We start from the raw sequence: 19,937 nt of genomic DNA, 5'->3' as shown, positions 1-19,937 counted from the left end.
TGCTTAATAATGTTTTTGTCATTTTTGTGCATAATTATAATGTAAAAAAGGTAGAGCGAGCTCGATTTCATGGTTTGTTTTAATAACTGTATGCTTCTCGTCAGATACTATTGAGCAGCTGTATTCATTAAAAGACAGGGGTACCCTTTGTGGATTCGCATATGTGAGTGTCTGGGAGTTGGGCTGTATTTCCTTCCTGGTTCTTTTGTTTAAAGAACATGCTGCTGAGCTCTACATGAACTTGCTGGTAACTGCTGCTGTTATGGCTGTGTGTTTGATATCTTGGAGTGATGATTGATAAGAAAAAGGTCCTCAGATTGTCTGCAATTTTGAATTTTAGTAAAAAAATGGTTATAGTTATTTCCTGTTATGGGGGTGAAATTGAGATACTGGAGTTAAAACTTCAAGCCCTGCATTCCTAAAACTGAGTCCTGAGATGCTTCTGTGCTACAAGTGTGACTGCTCACAGTGTGGACTCTGGGAGCTTGCTCTGCCACCCACCGGAAGCATTGAGCCTGCCTCTGGGGAAAGGGATGGAAAGAGACATTACATCAAACAATGAAATGTTGATCCAATCCCTCTGGAAAATGGGTTTCCTTTGTGAAAATCACCCTTTGGCTCATTATGCTTCTGCACTCAGACTCAGATTATGTCCAATGGATTCTTACCAGCCCACAACAGTCAAGTGTGTCTTCAAAACACATTGGTCTTGATAAAGTGAAAAAGATTCTTAGAAGTGGGGATTCTCACTGTAGTGCACATTGAGAGACGTCACCAGAGATGAGACTGACCTTGAGTCAGACACAGATGCTGGAAAGGAACTGCTTTTTCACTTACTTTCAATGTAGGCCCAGGCAGAAAAAGAGGCTAACAAGCCGGGTGGTGGTGTACACCTTTAGTCCCAGCACTCGGGAGGCAGAGGCAGGCAGATCTCAGTGAGTTCAAGGCCAGCCTGGTCTACAAGAGCTAGTTCCAGGACAGCAAGTACTGTTACACAGAGAAACCCTGTCTTGAAAAAAAAATACAAAAACAACAACAACAACAACAAAGAGGCTATCAAAGAACTTTAGCCCACTAGCCTGTTGGAATGCATTTATTAAAACAATGTACTATAAGTCTCCCTTTTTTCTTTTTAATGCAACTGGAGATGGAACCTAGTGTTTCACATGAGCTAGAAAAGTACATCAATACTAAACTACACTCCCAGCATGAATTGATACAAGGAAACAAGACCATAGTTTACTGGTAGGGAGCATTAGGTGTGCTGTGGTAGTGGGGCCTAACATCATGTAGTCATTGTTTATGAAAGAGGAACTGTTTCATGTATCTGTGAGGTACAGTAGCATTTTGGCATTTCTTTGATTTTGTTTGGTTTTGTGAAGCAAGAAGTAAATTCAATTTACTGAAAGAGCATCTGTTCTTGGGGTCAGCTCTTGCTGTATTCTGGGAGTGCTTGTATTTCATATATTTATATTTGGCAGTGCTATGGAGAGAAACCTTGGGTTTCCCAGATGCTAAGCAAATGACCTACTTTTGAATCACAGCTATAGCCCGAGTGGTTTTAAAGACATGGGACCTTGTTTGTTTTCTACTGAGAGACAGAATAGGGGTGGATTCAGGCAGGAGGGTGACTGGAGAGGAGCTGGGAGGAGTAGAGTGAGATGAAAACATATCAGGATATATTATGTGAGAAAAAAATCTATTTTCAATATGAGAGAAAAATGTTCCTTTCAAAAGTCACCTCACACACAAAAATGAGTGCAGGGATTTCCAAGCTGTGTCTGGGATGCATTAGACAAACGACTATACACGGGCACTCAAGAAATAATTTTGACTAAATGAACAATTAAAGTACATGGATGGAGCCATTTCATCCTTGATCAGGCCTGATCAACCATATCTGAGCTGGTGTATCTGAGCAGTGATCAGGCATATCTGAAATTAAGATGTATATAGGGTCAGTTTTTATGACCTTAGATTTGAAATATTTTGTGAACTTTCAAAAGTCCAATTTCCCAGTAAAGCCTAGGTCCACTCATGACTGCTGAAGGCTTGTTCTCTCCCACATTTTTGCTTCTCAGACTCAAACTGAAAATGGAGTATGTGGCTAGCATTGGACCTTTTTGGTTCCAGCATATGAATGTTCTTGATTGTGCTCCTGCATTAGGTTGTCTGACTTATAATTTAGTTGTTAAAATAGGGATATTATTGGCATAGTGTCATGGAATGTTTATTCAGATAGTCACTGCTAATGAAGCATATTTTATTCTTTCTAAAAGTATCATGTGGTTTCATAGATGGAGACTGGAGGCCACTACAGAGAATTCCATCTATGCCTTAAGTTGTATAGTAGAGCTTGTGTGATTGTGACTGTTCTTGTTGGCCAGTAGCATGTGGCATGTGTCTGCATTCCTGTAGCAGATTTCTTCCTAATGTTTTCTTATACATTTCTCCAGGTATGGCAGCAGCCAAACTTCTGCATGACTCTGGCCTCAGTGTGGTGGTTCTGGAAGCACGGGATCGTGTGGGAGGCAGGACTTACACAATTAGGGTAAGACACTAAGAATCGGAATGAGAAACATGGTCTGAAGCATGAGTTGTGGTTTTTCTTTTTCTTTCCTTCTTTTTGGTTTCTGAGACAGGGTTTCTCTGTGTAATAGTCCAGGCTGTCCTGAAACTCGCTTTGTAGACTAGGCTAGCCTCTAATTCACTGAGATCTGCCTTCCCTTGCCTCCCAAGTGCTGGAATTAAAGGTTTGTACCACCACTGTCCACCCCTGAATTGTGTTTTTAGACTTTTGTATTCCCTGAAAGTCTTTGTTACTGACTTTATAAGAGGGGATAACATGACTCCAAAATTTTCCTTATGCCTCTCTTTTTCTTTACCATCATCATCATCATGAGTGCTAAGAATCTTCCATCCAGGAACTTGCACATGCTAAGCACATGAGTTGCCCAAACTTCTCTGAATTTACTTCTCTTTCAACTCTTTCTTCCTTCTCTCTGTTTATACAAACTAAATTCAGGGATGCATGGGGAGTCTCATTTCAGTTACTTATTCATTTATCTATTTTAATTTATTTTGTTTTTAAACATCAAATCATAATTATGCTACATTTATGGAGTACAACATGATACATATACAATGTGGGTGATTAAATCAAGCTTATTAACTGTTATCTCACACACTCGACATTTTTTGTGACAACATACTTGAAATCTACTCTTAGGTTTTTTGAATATATACATCACAGCTCAAAACTTATTCCTCTTATCTTGCTGAAGCTTGTATGCTTTGGCCAGTCACTCCTCATTCCCTCTCTCCCTAACATTCACACCCTTGAAACCTCTAGTACACACCATAGTATTCTTTATTTTTAGGAGTTTAACTCTTTTTGGATTCCACATATAAGTAAAATTATGTGACACTTCCCTTTCTCTGATTTATTTCACTTAGCATAATGTTCAGCAGATGCATGTTTGTTGTGCTAAATGACAGAATTTTCCTCTTTGTAAAATGTGGATAGTGTTCCGTTGTGTGTATCTATAGTATGTTTTATTTGTCCATAGAGAATAATATTCTTTTTATTGTGACAAACGACTCCTTTGGGGGAGCAGGGACTAGACAGCAAATGATGAAATCAACACAGACAAGTCATGCCACTACTCATGTCACTGACTCATAAGTTTCCAGTTTGACTGAGGTGTAGTCAGAGATATTGGGCTGTATTGTGAGTGATGGGTTCTGATGTGCCTTGCCTTTTCAGTGGTCAATTTTCTTTTAAATTAAAGATTGATTTAATAATTAAGTCATGTAATTCAGGAAAAGAAGAGTTGAGAACAGAACTCAGTTTTCCACAGATGCAGCTCAAACGGATCTATAACCTCTTTGATGTTAATTGCTTGTTTCAGAAATGTTTATTTTAGAAATGTTGTTTCAAACAGTCATCTTTGTTTTTTTTCCCCATGAAACAACAGAATAAAAATGTTAAATATGTGGACCTTGGAGGATCTTATGTTGGACCAACACAGAATCGTATCCTACGGTTGGCCAAGGAGCTGGGATTGGAGACCTATAAAGTGAATGAAGTTGAACGTCTGATCCACCATGTGAAGGTAAGCCTAAAACAGGCACGGAAGGTTTTCAGCCCTTCTCAGAATACATTCATTATGATCAAAGATAAATTGGGTGGCAATTCTAAATCTAGTTAGGAAAGCTGTTGACAAAATCGTACTTCCATTTAGTAAACTATATTACAAATTCAGTAGAAAAATATTTATGATTTGCTTATTAAGTATCTCTATTTAAATACCTGTGGCACTTGCATGTTATGTAAAAATCTATTTATAGTTTTCAAATGTTTCCCTAGACTTTCTATTACAAACACTGTTTCTATTACAAACTTCTCAGATATTTTGATATGTTTGGCATTGTATCCTACATGTCAGTTAAAGTTATTCTTCTCTAGAAATTGATGTAAAAGTGGCTTGATAATCAAAGCACACCCATGTCATGGACTCTCCATTGACTCCCCTCCCAAGATTTACTTGAATATGTTGTGTCTCTCTTTCTGTACTAGGATCATTTGTGACTCATTGTCTCCTCCTCCAAAGCTATACTTATTCACCTCTCATGGCCTACAGGTCTCTTCTTTTTCCCTGTGCTAGTCAGGGTTAACATTTACCTCATCTATTAATTTCCTTGAGTTCATCAGAGAATCTGTGTAGCACACATTGCCAAGGGTTTGAGGAATGGACCACTTTTGAAAAACAGAAACTCTGGCAGACAAAAGAGTCTCTGAGGATTTCTCACTGACCACACCTTTTTGTGGATTCTGGTTCTCCCTTAAGGACTCCTTCTGTCTCACACCTCCCTATTCCCCCATTTTTCCATAATCCTCACTTTACTCCAGAAGCCATTGATAATTTAGGCTAAGCAAAGAGCCATCTATTCTAGGCATCACTGTGGAGTCCCACCACAGAAGAACTACTAGAAGGTTTTATTTATATTCTCTTTATTTAAGATGGTCTAATTATGTAGCCAAGCCTTGACCTAGTCTCAAAGCCTGTCTGTTTCTTCCTCTAGAGTGTTGAGATTAAAATTGTGAGCCACTCCAACTGCTCTGATAGAGTTTTTTTTTATTTCATTTCTCTTTTCTTCAGTTGCTCCCAGAGGTGGAAGGAAGCCATAGAAACTTATTGCCACAGGAAAACATTACTCCCTCAGAAAAAATGGAAGAAAGAGGAGCTAAGAGAGTAGCTTGAAGTAGATCATATGCTAAGCATGCATGATAGTATGTTTGTAAGCATATGCTTAACATGTATGAGAGTCTAGGTTTGTGGGAACATGCTAAGCATTTATGAAGCCCTAGGTGCAAGAACACTAGCTAAGCTTGTATGAGCATGCCCTAGCATTTTGTTCCCATGACCATCCAAAGTTAAATCAAAACAACAAAATAAAAAAAACTACTAATAGTTTTGATTTGTATAACAATTTAATGGCCTTACATTTGTGTGATATGATTAAGAAGCACAAGTAGCAAACCAGACATTATAAATCATTTAGTAATATAGATATGAAGCAGCTATTTGATTTGGCATAATGGAGTATAAAATGATTATCCTTCAAAAGACCTTGTTTTCTAAGCCTTTTCTTTTTTTATCAATATGAAAGAGTCACGGAAAGGCGGCATGGTGATAGTGTGACTTGCTTACCAAGGCTGTCCTCAGTAAACTTTCTGTGTTAGCTTCTTTGATTTTTAAATGTGTTGTCAAATTGACCATTAAAAAAAATGTCTTCCTTATTCTGCCTACATGACTTGCAGAAACTGAGTGACTGCAGCATCAAGATCTAGTAGGTTTCTGCAGACAAAGGAGAGGATTGCAGTGCACACTGGCTGTTGTCTTTGCACTTTCCAGGTGCTCCTGCCTCTGCGCTGTGTCTAGGAGGCTTTGTGTCATGCTGCCAATCTTACAGCTGTAAGATTCTTTCTTGTTTAAGAAAGAATGCTTCCAGATATCAACAGTGGACATGATGTTGCCCTTAAATCATTTTATTTTACAGTGGATGCCAAATGTGCGTCCTTTTTACCCTATTCTATTAACCTGTGCTCAGTTAAGAACACATAAATAATGAAGCAGTGTCTGTGACTTAATACAGGGTGAATATATATGCCAATGTACTCTTTATAAAATTTAAAGTGATTGTTGATGTTTTTTGTTATTGCACAAGTAAGGCATGCCTGCTGTAAGAAATAGTTAGACAATATGAGTAGAGGAAAACACTTTACAAAGAAATCCTCCATTATCTTTTCTTGAAAATAAAATCACTCTCAAATATTCTATGGCTTCCTCAATTTTCATAGTCCAGGACTGCTGCTGTCTGACCTCTGCTGGAGGAAATGGGAAATATCTGTGAATTTTATAAAGTCACATGCATGTACATAAATTTATGCTTGGTATAACAATTTTATCTCTAATTAATTCTCACTAGTGTGAGCAAAACTGAGCCAACAATGACACTGGAGGTCTGCAATGCAGATGATGTGGTACACTGGGCTCTCAGTGGCTATGTCCAGTGAAGGCTTTCATGCTAAGAAAATAACGAAGTCATTGGTCCCAAACTAAAACTTCTTCCCTACTTTGCACCATTCTTGTACTTGGCCATGTGACACGTTTCATATTTTTAACCTATAAAAAGTTTCTGATTGACTTGTCTATTTCTGAGATTCTTACCAGCACTTGATCTCCTCCTACATGCCAACCAGTGGTTCAGAATCCAATCTCTTCTCTTAGGAAAGGCAACTTTGGCAGTTTGAGCATTGGCCTCTATTTCCTACTTTAATAATTATTGCCTCTGAGCACAAACTGCAGTTTATGGAAATATATAATATTTTTCCTTGATTTTTTTCTGTGGACTTTAATGCATTTCTTAACTAGAATGCTAAGATGGATCTAGTAGTATGCTGTTTGCTGTGTCATCAGATCCTCCTAGTTAGCTTGTCACAGGAATGTTTTCTTTGTTTGTTTTTAATTTCTTGCATGAGTGTTAATGTCAGATTGTTTATGTTCTTGCTGTATCCCTAATAGGGACCCATAACCCCTGGTGTAATGAACAGGTCTATATAGCACCTAGATCCATTCCCTCTAAACTGTGTGTAGCTAAGGATCGGCATTCTTTTAGTGTTACTATCGATCTGTTTTATATTGTCAAAATGTGATTTTGCCAAAGATAGCTTTGTGATGAAAGAAATAATACCAAAGTTACGACATCTAATTATCAGTGAGAAAATTGATCACTTTGGCTCAAATTTATATAATTTACAACATGTTTTTACATACAGTATGCCATAATGAAACCCATTATTTATATAATTAATATATACTAAAAAAAATTAATAAAGTTAGTGATGCAGCCATTAGTTTTTAGCAATTATTTTTTAGGAATCCACTTATATTCTGGTGTTACTTTCTTATGGTATCATTCAGAAGATAGCTATCTAGATGGCTTGGATATGACCATTTCCCTTTTAAAAGAAAAAATATAATAAAACACTTTTTATGAAACTGCTGTATTTTGGGCTTTTGCCCCCTCCTCTATCATTGTGTATGTGTTTTCAAGTGCATAAATAGGTGACTGTTTTATTCGTTGGTTATTGTTCTTCTGAATTCCTACTTTGGAGATTTTGGAGATAATTCTGAGGCTATCAGTAAAGGAAATTTCTGTTTGAGAAGCTTACATGTATATGAGAATTGAAACTAAATATAAGTACACATGGAACCACCTTAGGACTTAAGGCTCATGTAACTAGTTATTGGTTAATGCAAAGGTGTAATGTGACTTAACACTAAAAGCAAAGCTTCATAGTGATACTTATTTCTAGCCTTCCATTATAGAGAGAAAACGAGCAAAAAAAAAAGGCATTTCAGTCTTAACCTGCTTGCCTGTGGACAGAAGCAAAGTTTATTGTCAAAGTCCTTTTTGTGTTGTTATGGTCAGCCTCAGTTCTGCAGAAGCATGTGACTGAAGAGACATCTCAGTATTGGATTATCCATTTGTTACTGTTAGAACTGCTGTTGCCTAAACAAACTGGGAAGAGGGAACACTTGGCACCACTCCTCAGTCTTGTTGACAACTCTGAAATCCACTACCCGGTGCACCGGGTGGTGGTGACTCCTGCCTTTAATTCCAGCACTTGGGAGGCAGAAGCAGGTGGATATCTGTGAGTTTAAGACCAGCCTGGTCTACAGAGTGAGTTTCATGACAGCCAGGGCTACACAGAGAAACCCTATCTCGAAAAACTTTTTAAAAAAGAAAAAGGAAAGAAAACCTGGTGCATGAAAATCACATAAAAACAACAAGGTCTCCCTCTGCAATAATTCCATTTCAGTGAACTCCCTCAACCGTCTCTTGACATTGGAGTAGAAAATACTGAAAAATAATGTATCCAAATGATAGTTGCATCTAACAAATGAAAATTATTCTGTTATGCAAGATGCCAAAGGAGAAAAGCAATTAATAGTCCTATCTAGCTGCAATGTCTATGAACCACAACAATGATGGTAATAGGATCTCTGCTAAGTCCATGGGGTCAGCAGCCAAGAATAATGGCTAAGTTTACAGTATTAGTCATTCATTCCCTATGGACACGGCCTTAAATCCAATTAGACAGCTGTTGCTTACCTTCAGAATATAAGTGCCATTATAATGACCGCCATGTTCCTAAACCACTATAATTTCTAAGTGCATTCTAAACACTAATCCTTATGCCCACCAATACGTTTAGCTCTCTCCCCTTATCAAAGAAGTTACTTTTTGCAACAGGTGAAGATCACTGCAGAAACCTCAAACTGGTAAAAATGCAGAGATCAGCTAGCTGGGGGAGCCCAGGCTCAATAGATATATCTACAGCACAATTCTACTTACAGATCAAGAAACATCATGGAAGAGGGGTGGAAAGATAAGATTCGGGCGACCAGGATGTCTGCCTTGAGATATAGAGAAGCTGTAGCCATGAAATCTCAACCGTATGATTGTCTAAAGGAGGTCTGAAAAGTGACAGTACCGATGGGCATGCTAATGTGGTCGGGGGAAATCTGGCAACTAGATGGAGAGCTACAGGCAGGGAAAGCCTGCTGAGAAGGGAGAAGCAGTCTTCTCTAGGGATAATCCTTGGTAGGCTGTCAAATCCCAATCAAGGCCTTCCTTCAAACTTCCCATGAGAACACTAGTTCATACTCTTTGAAAATTGATGGTGAAGTAATTTTAAGGTTCCTAAACTTGGCTGTTTGGCCTCTAAAGCTATTCCTCTGCCAAGAGCAAGTGCACTAGCAAGTTAAGCAGATAATCCCTACCAATCTTTTCAGCAGTTTCTGTGAGAACTTCAAGTAGCAAAGTACGGTCTGTTTTTCAAATTAGCCTAGCAACAGTTTTCTTTTTCATCCTCACTTTTGTTTGTATATTTTGATTGGAAACAAGTTCTCATTATGCATCACAGACTGACCTCAAACTCCCATCTTCCTGCCTCAAGCACCTGGGCTGTTGGGGTTATAGGCAAGGGCCACCAGATCCACCTTCAGCAACAGTTCTCCCAGGGTTTTGCTGCTTTCTCTGCCTTTTAATCCAGTGGCCCCTGGTTTCTGGCTGTTTGAAAGTTTTGCCCTAGCAGTGCTCTATTTCAAAATATTACCAATTGTGACAGGCAGAGAAGGGAGGACAGACGGGAAAGAGGAGGGGAGAAGGGAAGGGGGCAGAGAACTTGAAGGAACAGGATAGTCGAGATGAAGGAAGGAAAGAGATATTTCGATTGAGGGAGCCATTATGGGGCTACCAAGAAACCTGACACTAGAGAAATTCCCAGGAATCCACAAGGATGACACCAGTTAAGACCCTAAGCAATGGAGGAGAGGACACCTGAACTGGTCTTGCCCTGTAGTCAGATTGATGAATATGTTAAATGTCACCATAGAACCTTCATCCAGCAACTGATGGAAACAGAGGCAGACACCTGCAGTGGAGCACTGGGTTGAGCTCCCAAAATCCAGTTCAAGAGTGGGAAGAGGGACAATATAAGCAAAGAGGTCAAGACCATGATGGGTTCAACCACAGAAACAGTCTACCTGAGCTAATGGGAGTTCATCAACTCCAGCCAGACAGGGAAGGAACCAGCATAGAACCAAATTAGACCCTCTGAATGTGGGTGACAGTTGTATAACTGGGGCAGATTGTGGGACCACTGGCAGTGGCACCAGGATTTATCCCGACTGTATGTACTGGCTTTTTGGGAACCCATCCTCTTTGGATGGATACCTTGCTCAGCCTAGATATAGTACAGAGGGCCTTGAACCTTCCCCAAAGCGATATGCCTTACCCTCTCTGAGGATTGGTTTTGGGGTGAGGTGATAAATGGATGGAATGGGAAGAGAGGAGGGAGTGAGAACTGGAATTGGTGTGCTAAATGAAAAAACATTGCTTGTTTTCTTTAAAAAAACAAAATAAGGGGAAAAAAACAAAATATGATTTTTTATTACCAATTTATGATTCAAAGTTGGCTCCAGGAAAAGCTCAACTGTGGTGAGATTGGTGTTACTACATTCAATAAACTTAAATATGAAGAAAGACAATAATTGACTATTGTAACCCAGAACATAACTGGCATTAAAAGCCTTAATACTGTTTAAAAATTGTATGGTTAACAGTCAGAAAAACAGGAAGGTGAGGAGAAAAATGCCTTTAATCCTTCATAGGAGGCTATCCATGTATACCAATGCTGAACTTGTACTTCATATAAACAAACCCTGAACTCTCTCTGTGAATTTCATCATCTTTTTATTTAATCCTTCTGTGGCAATTACAAAATATGTATTTAGGCTCATGCCTTCCTTTGGTTTAGTTCAGTTTTTGTCTCTTCCTTTAAGTTTAAAGGCTTGTATGTCATTTAATGTTGTAACCTTAAATGGAATTTAATTCTCAAGTTAATTATGTGTCCTTTCTTTCCTGCCTTCTTCCTTTCTTCATTTTATGTTTCATTTCTCTCTCTCAATAACCCATTTGTCTATCTTGATATAGCAATCATCTATCTATTCCCTTACCCATATTTCTATTTTGTGGAGACTTGTAAAAAGGCCTACAGTGCCATACACTGAATTGTACAGTGTTTTTCAAACATAAATTTTGTTATATGAGGGGATATGTTCCTTTCTTTTTGTATCATTCATTTTTTACAAAGACCTCCTGTCATGTTTATTTTTAAAAATATATTAGACACACAGGCATTAGTGAGCTCAAGACTTGTGAAAAGAAGTTGGGCTCCTGTTTCCAGCTGAGCTTTGTGCCTCTCTACTGTTTAGACAGTAGCCTCCTGGGTTACATTGTCATTAACAATAACCAAGCTACTTCTAACCAGACTTAGTGCTTACAAAATCTAGATCCCAAAGCATCTGCTTGAAAGCAGAATCCCAAAGGCTCTTTCTTTTCTTAGTATTACTAAACTACAGATTTTTCCCAATCTCTCTCTCTCATGTGTTTTCTCCCCCTGACATTGTCACCATCATTAATTACTACAAATGAACTTCTCTGTCACCTTGCTATGTTATTTGCACTTTGTACCATTATTTTTCCATCTGAAAAGATAAAATACTACTAGGTTTTAAAGAGAATGCATTTTGAGAGAAAACACTCAGTAATACTGTCACAACCAAAGCTACTGTGATACCCTGAAGATTTTATGAACATTTTAATATGTAGGACAATTTGGTTTTCTTTGAAAAATTCACTTTTAAAATATTTATTTTCTAAATGTGTGTGCATGTGTGTGCACATGCATGTGAATGCAGATGTCCATAGACTCCAGAAGAGGACATCAAATCCTCCAGAGTTACCAGTGGTTGTCAGCTGCCTACTTAAGATGTTGAAAACTAAACTACTCTGAGAGAGCAATGTGTTATCTTAACTTCTGAGTCATCGATCCAGCCTGGAAAACACACTTTTCTAATTCTTGACATCAAGTATGAGACACCAGGTAGAACCAAGATTTTCAAATTCCTTTTGGAAGTAAAACAGGCCCTAAAAATATTTTTGTAAGCTTCTTGTACGCTGAACTGGGGGCTGACGCTTTAAATTCAGTCTTCCTTCCTCTGTTTGTTTCTTGAGCTAAGAGTAGTCTGGGAGATCAGCATTTGGCTGCAGGCAAACTCACATGCCCAGGCTAAAGTAATCATAGAAAATAAACAAAATGCCCCTTTCTGGTTCTGCTTAACTTCTAAAATTCTTTCCATTTTGATCTAATTTCTTTAGATTAGAATAGAATTTGGCTATGATTAGCTAAGTTGCAAACCTTTCCTGAGGTTGCCAGGGCCAGTCATTGCCAATATTCTTATTCTTATGGAACTGAGTTCAGGGTACCGAAATACATTCATTTCGCTTTCTTTTTGTCATATATATAATTTGAAATCTCATTTCAAATAGCTCAAAACTGTCTTGTCCAGTCTAAATAAAATATATTCACATAAGCAATTTCAAGTTTCCTAGAAGTCACAATAACAGATGAAAAATAAAGATCAAGTAGATTTTAATAATACATCTTACATGGGGCTGGAGAGGTAGTTTAGTGGTTAAGAGCACTGGCTGCTCTTCCAGAGGACCCAGGTTAGATTTTCAGCCCCTAGATGGTGGCTCACAGCTATCTGTAACTCTCTTTCCATGGGATCTGAATCATTCTTCTGTTGTCTGTCAACACCAGGCAAGAGTGTGGTAGAAAGACATAAATGAAGGCAAAACACCAGTACACATACAATTTTCATGTTTTTTTTTAATTTTTGATATACACCTACAACATTTCTCCCTTCCCTTTACTTCCTTCAAACCCTCCCATAAGTCATTACTACTCTCCATCAAACTCATGGTCTCTTTTTCACTAACTGTTATTGTACTAAGTATTAAAAATAATAATATATCATATTGCATCCAATATATCTAAAATCTATCTTCTCAACCTTTTAATGTAATCAATATAAATCATCATTAATGCTACATTTTGTATTCTATTTTGTAACAACCTTTGTAAAAACCAATGTTTAGTATAATATATAATATGTACTATTTGAATCAATCACACACCACATGCTCATCATGTGTCTAGTGGCTACCGAATTAGAAAACTGATGCCTTAAGGGTTTAGTGTAATCCACTTTTTAAAAAAATTTTTTTTCAAGACACGGTTTCTCTGTAACTTTGGGGCCTGTCCTGGAACTAGCTCTTGTAGACCAGTCTGGCCTCGAACTCACAGAGATCCATCTGCCTCTGCTTCCCAAGTGTTGGGATTAAAGGTGTGTGACACTACTGCCTGGCCCATGTATTTTTTAAAAAACATTCCTAATCCATCTTTAAAAATTAAAGCATCACTATAAATCTTAGTTCTCACAACATAGGTCTTATATTACATCACAAATTATTTATGCTGTAGCTGCAAACATCTGGCATCACAATGAAGTCGGAAGTAAATTGAAATGAAATTCCTTGTATTCCTGTTGCTTCCTAAGGGCAGATTAGAATCCATTCACTTTGAGAATACTCTCCTGTATGTATAGGTTATGGCATGTCCCTATGACTTTGGTGCATATTAGTTGGAACTTAATGAAGGTGAAGTAACCAGAAAGACAGCTGTAAATGAAGGTATTGACTGGTTCCCCAAACCTTGAAGGACTCAAGAAATTGCAGAGAAAACTTTTATAATGAGCAAAAATAGCTTTCACATAGGGCCAATATCTTAATGTGTGTGATAGTTTGTTCCTGACTGTGACCAACTCAGGATAAAAGATAAGGTAGATATAAATATTGTAACTGTAATTCTTGCTTAATAACTGTTTTGTTATATGTAATTTTGCTATGTTAAAGTTAAAGCCTTTCCTTTTTGTTTAAACAGAAAAAGGGGAAATGATGGAGGAAGGTCATTGGTTAAAAAAATAAAGAAACTGCTTGGCTGGCCCTCATAGGTTAAAACATAGGTGGGAGGAGTAAACAGAACAGAATGCTGGGAGGAAGAGGAAGTGAGGTAAGACGCCTCAGAGAGAGAGACGCCATGCTCCCATCTCCAGGGCAGACATGACAGCTCTGCTCTCTGAGACACACGCGATGAAGCTCCGACCCAGGATGAACATAGGCTAGAATCTTCCTGGTAAGACAGGTGCTCACTAAGACCGGTGCTCACAGATTTTTAGAGATGGGTTGATCGGGATATCAGGATTAGCCAGTAAGGGCTAGAGCTAAAGGGCCAAGCAGTGTTTAAAAGAATACCATTTCCGTGTAACTATTTTGGAGCATAAGCTAGCCATGTGGGCAGCCGGGGTGCTGGGGATGCAGCCCCGCCGCTCTTATCACTACAACAAGTGCTCATGAAAACCAGAAAAGAGTGTTGGATCTACCAGAGCTGGAGTTCTAGACAGTTGTGAGTCACCCAATGTTGATGCTGAAAACCAAACTTTGGTCCTTTGTGCGATCAGCACGTGTTCTTAAAGGCTGATCCAAATCTCTGGCCACTCTTTGTTCATCTTAAACACAGAGTTTTACTAAATAACCCAGGATGGCATTTAATTGGATATGTAGCCCATAGTGGTCCCAGATTTATAATCTCTTGACTCATTCTACAAGTGTTGAGATTAAGGTGTGCAGCACCATGCCCAGCTTCACTCTGCCTCCTTGTGAGCCGGTATATTCCCATCTCCTGGATTTTAAACTCTGAAGCTGAGTAAAGGAGGCTGTCCAGTCTTGGTCCTATGGAGAAGGATATGACAGTCCCATGTCCCCTTCACTTTGAATCTGGGAGGACTCTGTTACTGCTAGAAAGTCCTGACAAAAGTCATACTGTTTCAATTTGGGCACAAGCCTTAGGAAAGTGGAAGATTCCACTTCTCTCTAGAATACTCACTCTTAGAGCTTTGAATTATATAGATCATGAGAAAAATCCAAATAGTCTGAAGGTGCCAAGCTAGGGAGGCTTCAGGTAGGCATCCTAATTATCTGTTCCAATTGAATACAGCCTTTGAGTTTTCACTATCATGGTAGTAGAGTCAGGAATGAAGCTATCCTGTATGCCCAAGCTGAGCCAGCCTTCAAAAGACTCTAGCCACACCACTATCTGACACAGCTTCATGAGCAACAACCAAACAGCTGTGTCCAGTTAACCCACATAGAAGCTGGGAGATATAATTAAATTGATGTTGTAAAGCCAGTTAATTGTGGAGTTGTTTCTCTAAGCAGAAATGGATTACCCCAATGCACTTGTTACTTCCTCTACTTGGAAAGGTTTTCCCTGGTGATCCTAAGGAGGAGCCTCTTCTAGCTTAGCTTGTATTTTGTATCTTCAAGTTATCCCTTGACAATATATATTATATATAAAGTTCCACCACAGGTTCAGGTGTTGAAGGCTTGACACCAAATTGATGATACTATTTTGATAGGTAGTGGAAAACTTAGGAGGTGGAGTCTAAGGGAAGGAAGCAATTCTCTAGGGGTATACTATAGAAAGAGAAACTTTGCCATCCTACCCCCACTTCTTGGACAACAGAGGATGAACAGTTTTCTTTTATAATGATGCTCTGCCTCAGCACAGACCAAGAAGCAATGGAGTCAGCCATGGACAAAAACCTCTTAAACTGTGAGACAAAACCGTCTTTCCACCTTCAGTTTCTGGTATTTGCCACAATGACAAAAAACTGACTAACATGTCTTTTCTGCTTTATTGTTTTGTCATTATGTGGCATTTTAAAAAACTTGAAATAGGGACCAGGAAAGATGGCTCCATTATTAATAGTGATCTCAACAGTTGCAGAGGACTTGGTTAGGTTCTGGGTCATAACTACCTGTATTTCTAGTTTCAAGGGATCTCTCTCCCTCTTCTGGCTTCTATGGGCACTGCAAGCACATGGAGCATGCACATAAATAAAAAAGTAGATGAGGCTAAAAACAGAAAAAACTGAAGATAAATATATGTGTGTATATACATACATATAAATGTATACACATGTGTATATACATATAAATATATTTGTGTATACACACACACATATATACACACATACACACACACACCTACATAAATACACATATTTGTCTCTCATCTGCTCTCTCTTGGTACAAGTTCCAGTAGGCAAGAACCAAAATTTAAAAATATGTGTGTTTCCACATAAATATTTCTCTCTTTTAAAGAAAAATATTAATTTATATTTGTCTAGAGGGATGTATATATGTATATATTTGTGTACATGCCACAGTATGTATGTGGAGATAAGAGGTTGTTGTGGAAGTCAGTTCTTTCTATCCATCATTGGCCCCCCGGGAATCAAACTTAGGTCACCTGGCCTATTAAGCAAGTGCCTTTACCCACTAAACTTAACCATCCTTTACATACTTAAACATTTATTTCATTATTAATTTTAAAGAGTTTTACACAATTCTACTGTATTTGTATAACTTCTACCACATTCTCTCCCTCAAACTCTTCCCATGCTTCCCACTCCTTCAGGCTCTTTTCTTTAATTGTTGTTGTTGTGTGTGTACACATGTGAATACAGAAATAGAACATGCTGAACACCTTTAATGTTCTTCCTATGTACATATCTTTAGAGATGACCACTTGGAATTGGATAAGTTATCAGATCTTGTCCCTGGAAAGAATGTTCCTCCCTCTTTTAGCAACCATTGATTGTCTGTAGCTCTTCATCTAGGAATGAGACATTCTGAGATTTCCTCCATACATTTTGACGTGTCAATTGATGTTATCACTATGCAGGTTGTATTTAGGCAACCATATTGTTAAATTTTTTATATATTTGTCCTTATGTATATTTTATTATATATATTTCATGCAAATATTATCATTAATATTTCATCCATTGCTATACCTCCAGAATTTTCACCGGAACATGATACTTAGTAGAGTATAAGTAATTGATTCTTGCACAAATAGTAGAAAGAATGTGTCTCTGTCTTTCTGTAAGCCTGTTCCTTTCAGAGCATGTTTAGGCAGATCTTGACTTGGCATTGCTCTTTGGAGACAACTGCAATATTCAAGTCACAAAAAATCTAGCACTACAAGATGTCAAGGAACTATATAGGTTGTTTAGTTTAACATTTAGACTACAGTTCTCCTCCAAATCTCACAAGTAAATGCTATCTTCTTCCTGGACATTTAAGTTATAAATAAATTGCAAATACACAGATGAACAAAATATGTCAAACCATCTATCCTCATGGAGTTTTTCTGTTAACAAGTAAAGACAAGCAATTAATCAATAAAATACATAAAAATTATTAGAAGGCATTAAAATATGCATGTAGTGGTGATGTACCTAGCATGTTCAAGACTCTAAATTCTAATCCTAGCACTTTAGAAAGAAAAAGCTTAAGTGTAAAATGAAAAATGGTATGAAATATGAACATTCATAATTTAATGTAGATATACCAAAAACTCACATTTGTCTAAAGAGTTTTTTTTAAAGTTGCCACTTAATTTGATAACTCTTAACTCTAATGAGCCTTTGAGTTGATTTTTCAAGTGTATTTTGGAGTTAAAATTCAGTTATGCATCAAGTTGTTGAATTATGCAAAAGACTTTGGCTTTAATTTCATTATTTTCCCATTGCAACAACAATTAATGATTAAGGATTTGAATTTTCAGCCAGATGTTATAAATGCCTATAAACATGCATAAGATAATACCATATTAAGAGTAACATATAGTGAAAACAGTGTGTAAAAGGTTAGCATATATGTGTGTGCACTCACGGACACCCAGGCATTCTATATGAGTTAGGAGGCAGCAGAGACTGAAGAGAATGGGGGAGGGGAATGTGATGCTCAGTAGGGAATGCAGAGAGAGCATCACCAAGTTGTTAACAATTCAAACAAACCTCAAAGAGGCAAAAGAAGAAAACATGGTTGTCTGGACTAAAATATTCCAGCCAGAGGGGATGAATGACAAATTCGAAGCCTGGATGCTGGCATGTGACAAATGTTTGGGGAGAGTAAGAAGCCTGTGTACTCAGAGAAGAGAAGTTAAGAAAGAGTTGAGAAAAAGAAACAATTGCTTGCTTTTAAACCATTCTCAAGCAAAGCAAAGCAAAACAAAACAAAAAATCTTGCTGTCATCTGTAGGATTTGCATGGTATCAATATTTCATTGACAATGTCAAGCTTGGAATCTTTTCCAGAACATAGTTATTAAGCACAGTATGCACAGGTTCTAGCACTTTGATGTAAAGCCTGAGAGCTATCACACCTGGATGATGGAGGACCCAGTGAGTAGGTAATTACATTTATCATGATGACCCATGGCGGTTGATACTAGAATACTTATAATACTCAATACAATAGTACAATTATTTATAGGATATTTACATTGTGTTAACCACTAAAGTCATGTAAGGAAAGTATATTGTTGACCTTTGACATATGCAGGGAATCAATTATAGAATGATCTTCCTATATGAATATCATAATCCACTGATGCCCAAGTCCCTAAAATGGATTGTATATAATGTATCCACATCCTCTTATATGCTTTAAACAGTCTCTAGATGATGTAGAATACTTTATCAGTGGAAATAGTATACAAATACTTATACTGAATTATGACAAGAAACAAAACCTTATTTATAATTCAGTACAGTTGTGATTTAAAAGTGCTCACCTCTGTGATTGATTGACACCCTCCACACAGATGTGGAACTTGCATACATAGAGAGTTGACTACACTACTTAAAAACTTTGGCCTGTATGGTGGGTGGTGTGGGAAGCCTCTCAAAGGTTTGAAGGATAGAAGTAATGCGATCTGACTCTCATTTTCTTTCTTCTTTCTGAGATAGGGTTTCTGTGTGTATGTAGTTCTAGTTACCTTTAAATTCTCAGTGTAGATCAAGCTGGCCTTGAACTCACAGAACTCTGTCTGCCTCTTCCTCATAAGTGCTGGAATTACAGGCGTGTGCCACTATACCTGGCTGACTTTTGTTTCCAAAGCAAAATTTTACGGCAGTTCCTACAGGTGCCAGTGAATTCTCTATGCTTCTGTATCTGTTAAATACATGTACATGTTTACATATATCTTTTTCATGGGTGAAGAGTCCCACCAGCCACCATTCTGTTCTTTCCTTTGGACATATTTAGAAAAGGAATACATAATCTTTCCTTCAAAGAGCTTGTCCTCTTTCATCGTGAAGGAATTTAAACAATAAGCCACTGAAATATGATTGTCTTATATTTCAATGGGGATTGAAACTCTGAGTTTCTCATACATGTGAAATTCAGCATGTGTAAAAAGTTTGCATCATTACAATAGGTTTTGTTATTTCCTCTCATTCACTGGTAATGTAAGGAGTCTGGGGATCCCACTCTGTACTCCTTCTCTGAAGCTGTACAAATTGATGTCTGTACCTGTGTTAGTGGGATTATTGACTAATTGCTGTGATGAAACACCATGGCCAAAGCAAGGTGGGGAGGCAAGGGTTTATTTGGCTTCCACTTCTACTTCCACTTCACCACTGAAGAAGTCAGGACAGGAACATGAACAGGGCAAAAACTTAGAGGCAGGAGCTGGTGCAGAGGCCATGGAGGGGTGTTCTTTACTGATTTTGTGCATGCATCATGGCTTGTTAAGCCTGCTTTTTTTTTTTTGGTTTTTCGAGACAGGGTTTCTCTGTAGCTTTGGAGCCTGTCCTGGAACTCCCTTGGTAGACCAGGCTGGCCTCGAACTCACAGAGATCCGCCTGTCTCTGCCTCCCAAGTGCTGGGATTACAGGCGTGCGCCACCACCGCCCGGCTAAGCCTGCTTTTTTTTTTTTTAGAGAACTTGGGACCACTAGCCCATGGTGACACCACTGAGCCTTCCTGCATGAATCACTAAGAAAATGCCTCACAGTCAGATTTTATGGAGGCATTTTCTCTATT

The 19,937-nt window shown here is 38.1% G+C and overlaps 1 protein-coding gene across 2 annotated transcripts in view; it reads left to right on the top strand.

Moving 5' to 3' along the window:
* LOC121441131 (amine oxidase [flavin-containing] B-like) overlaps positions 1-19,937 on the top strand; it is a 103,200-nt gene that overhangs the window by 45,177 nt on the left and 38,086 nt on the right. For both annotated transcript variants that reach the window (XM_041642264.1, XM_041642265.1), the window contains exons 2-3: positions 2,457-2,551; positions 3,978-4,115. In XM_041642264.1, the coding sequence (XP_041498198.1) occupies positions 2,457-2,551; positions 3,978-4,115 (233 nt within the window). The remainder of the gene's footprint in view (positions 1-2,456; positions 2,552-3,977; positions 4,116-19,937) is intronic.

The sequence above is a fragment of the Microtus oregoni genome, unplaced genomic scaffold (genome assembly GCF_018167655.1).
Source record: "Microtus oregoni isolate MIOR12 unplaced genomic scaffold, Mior012 000073F_ref0000255, whole genome shotgun sequence".
NCBI classification, from domain to species: Eukaryota; Metazoa; Chordata; class Mammalia; order Rodentia; family Cricetidae; genus Microtus; species Microtus oregoni.
This window is presented reverse-complemented; position numbering and strand designations above follow the sequence as displayed.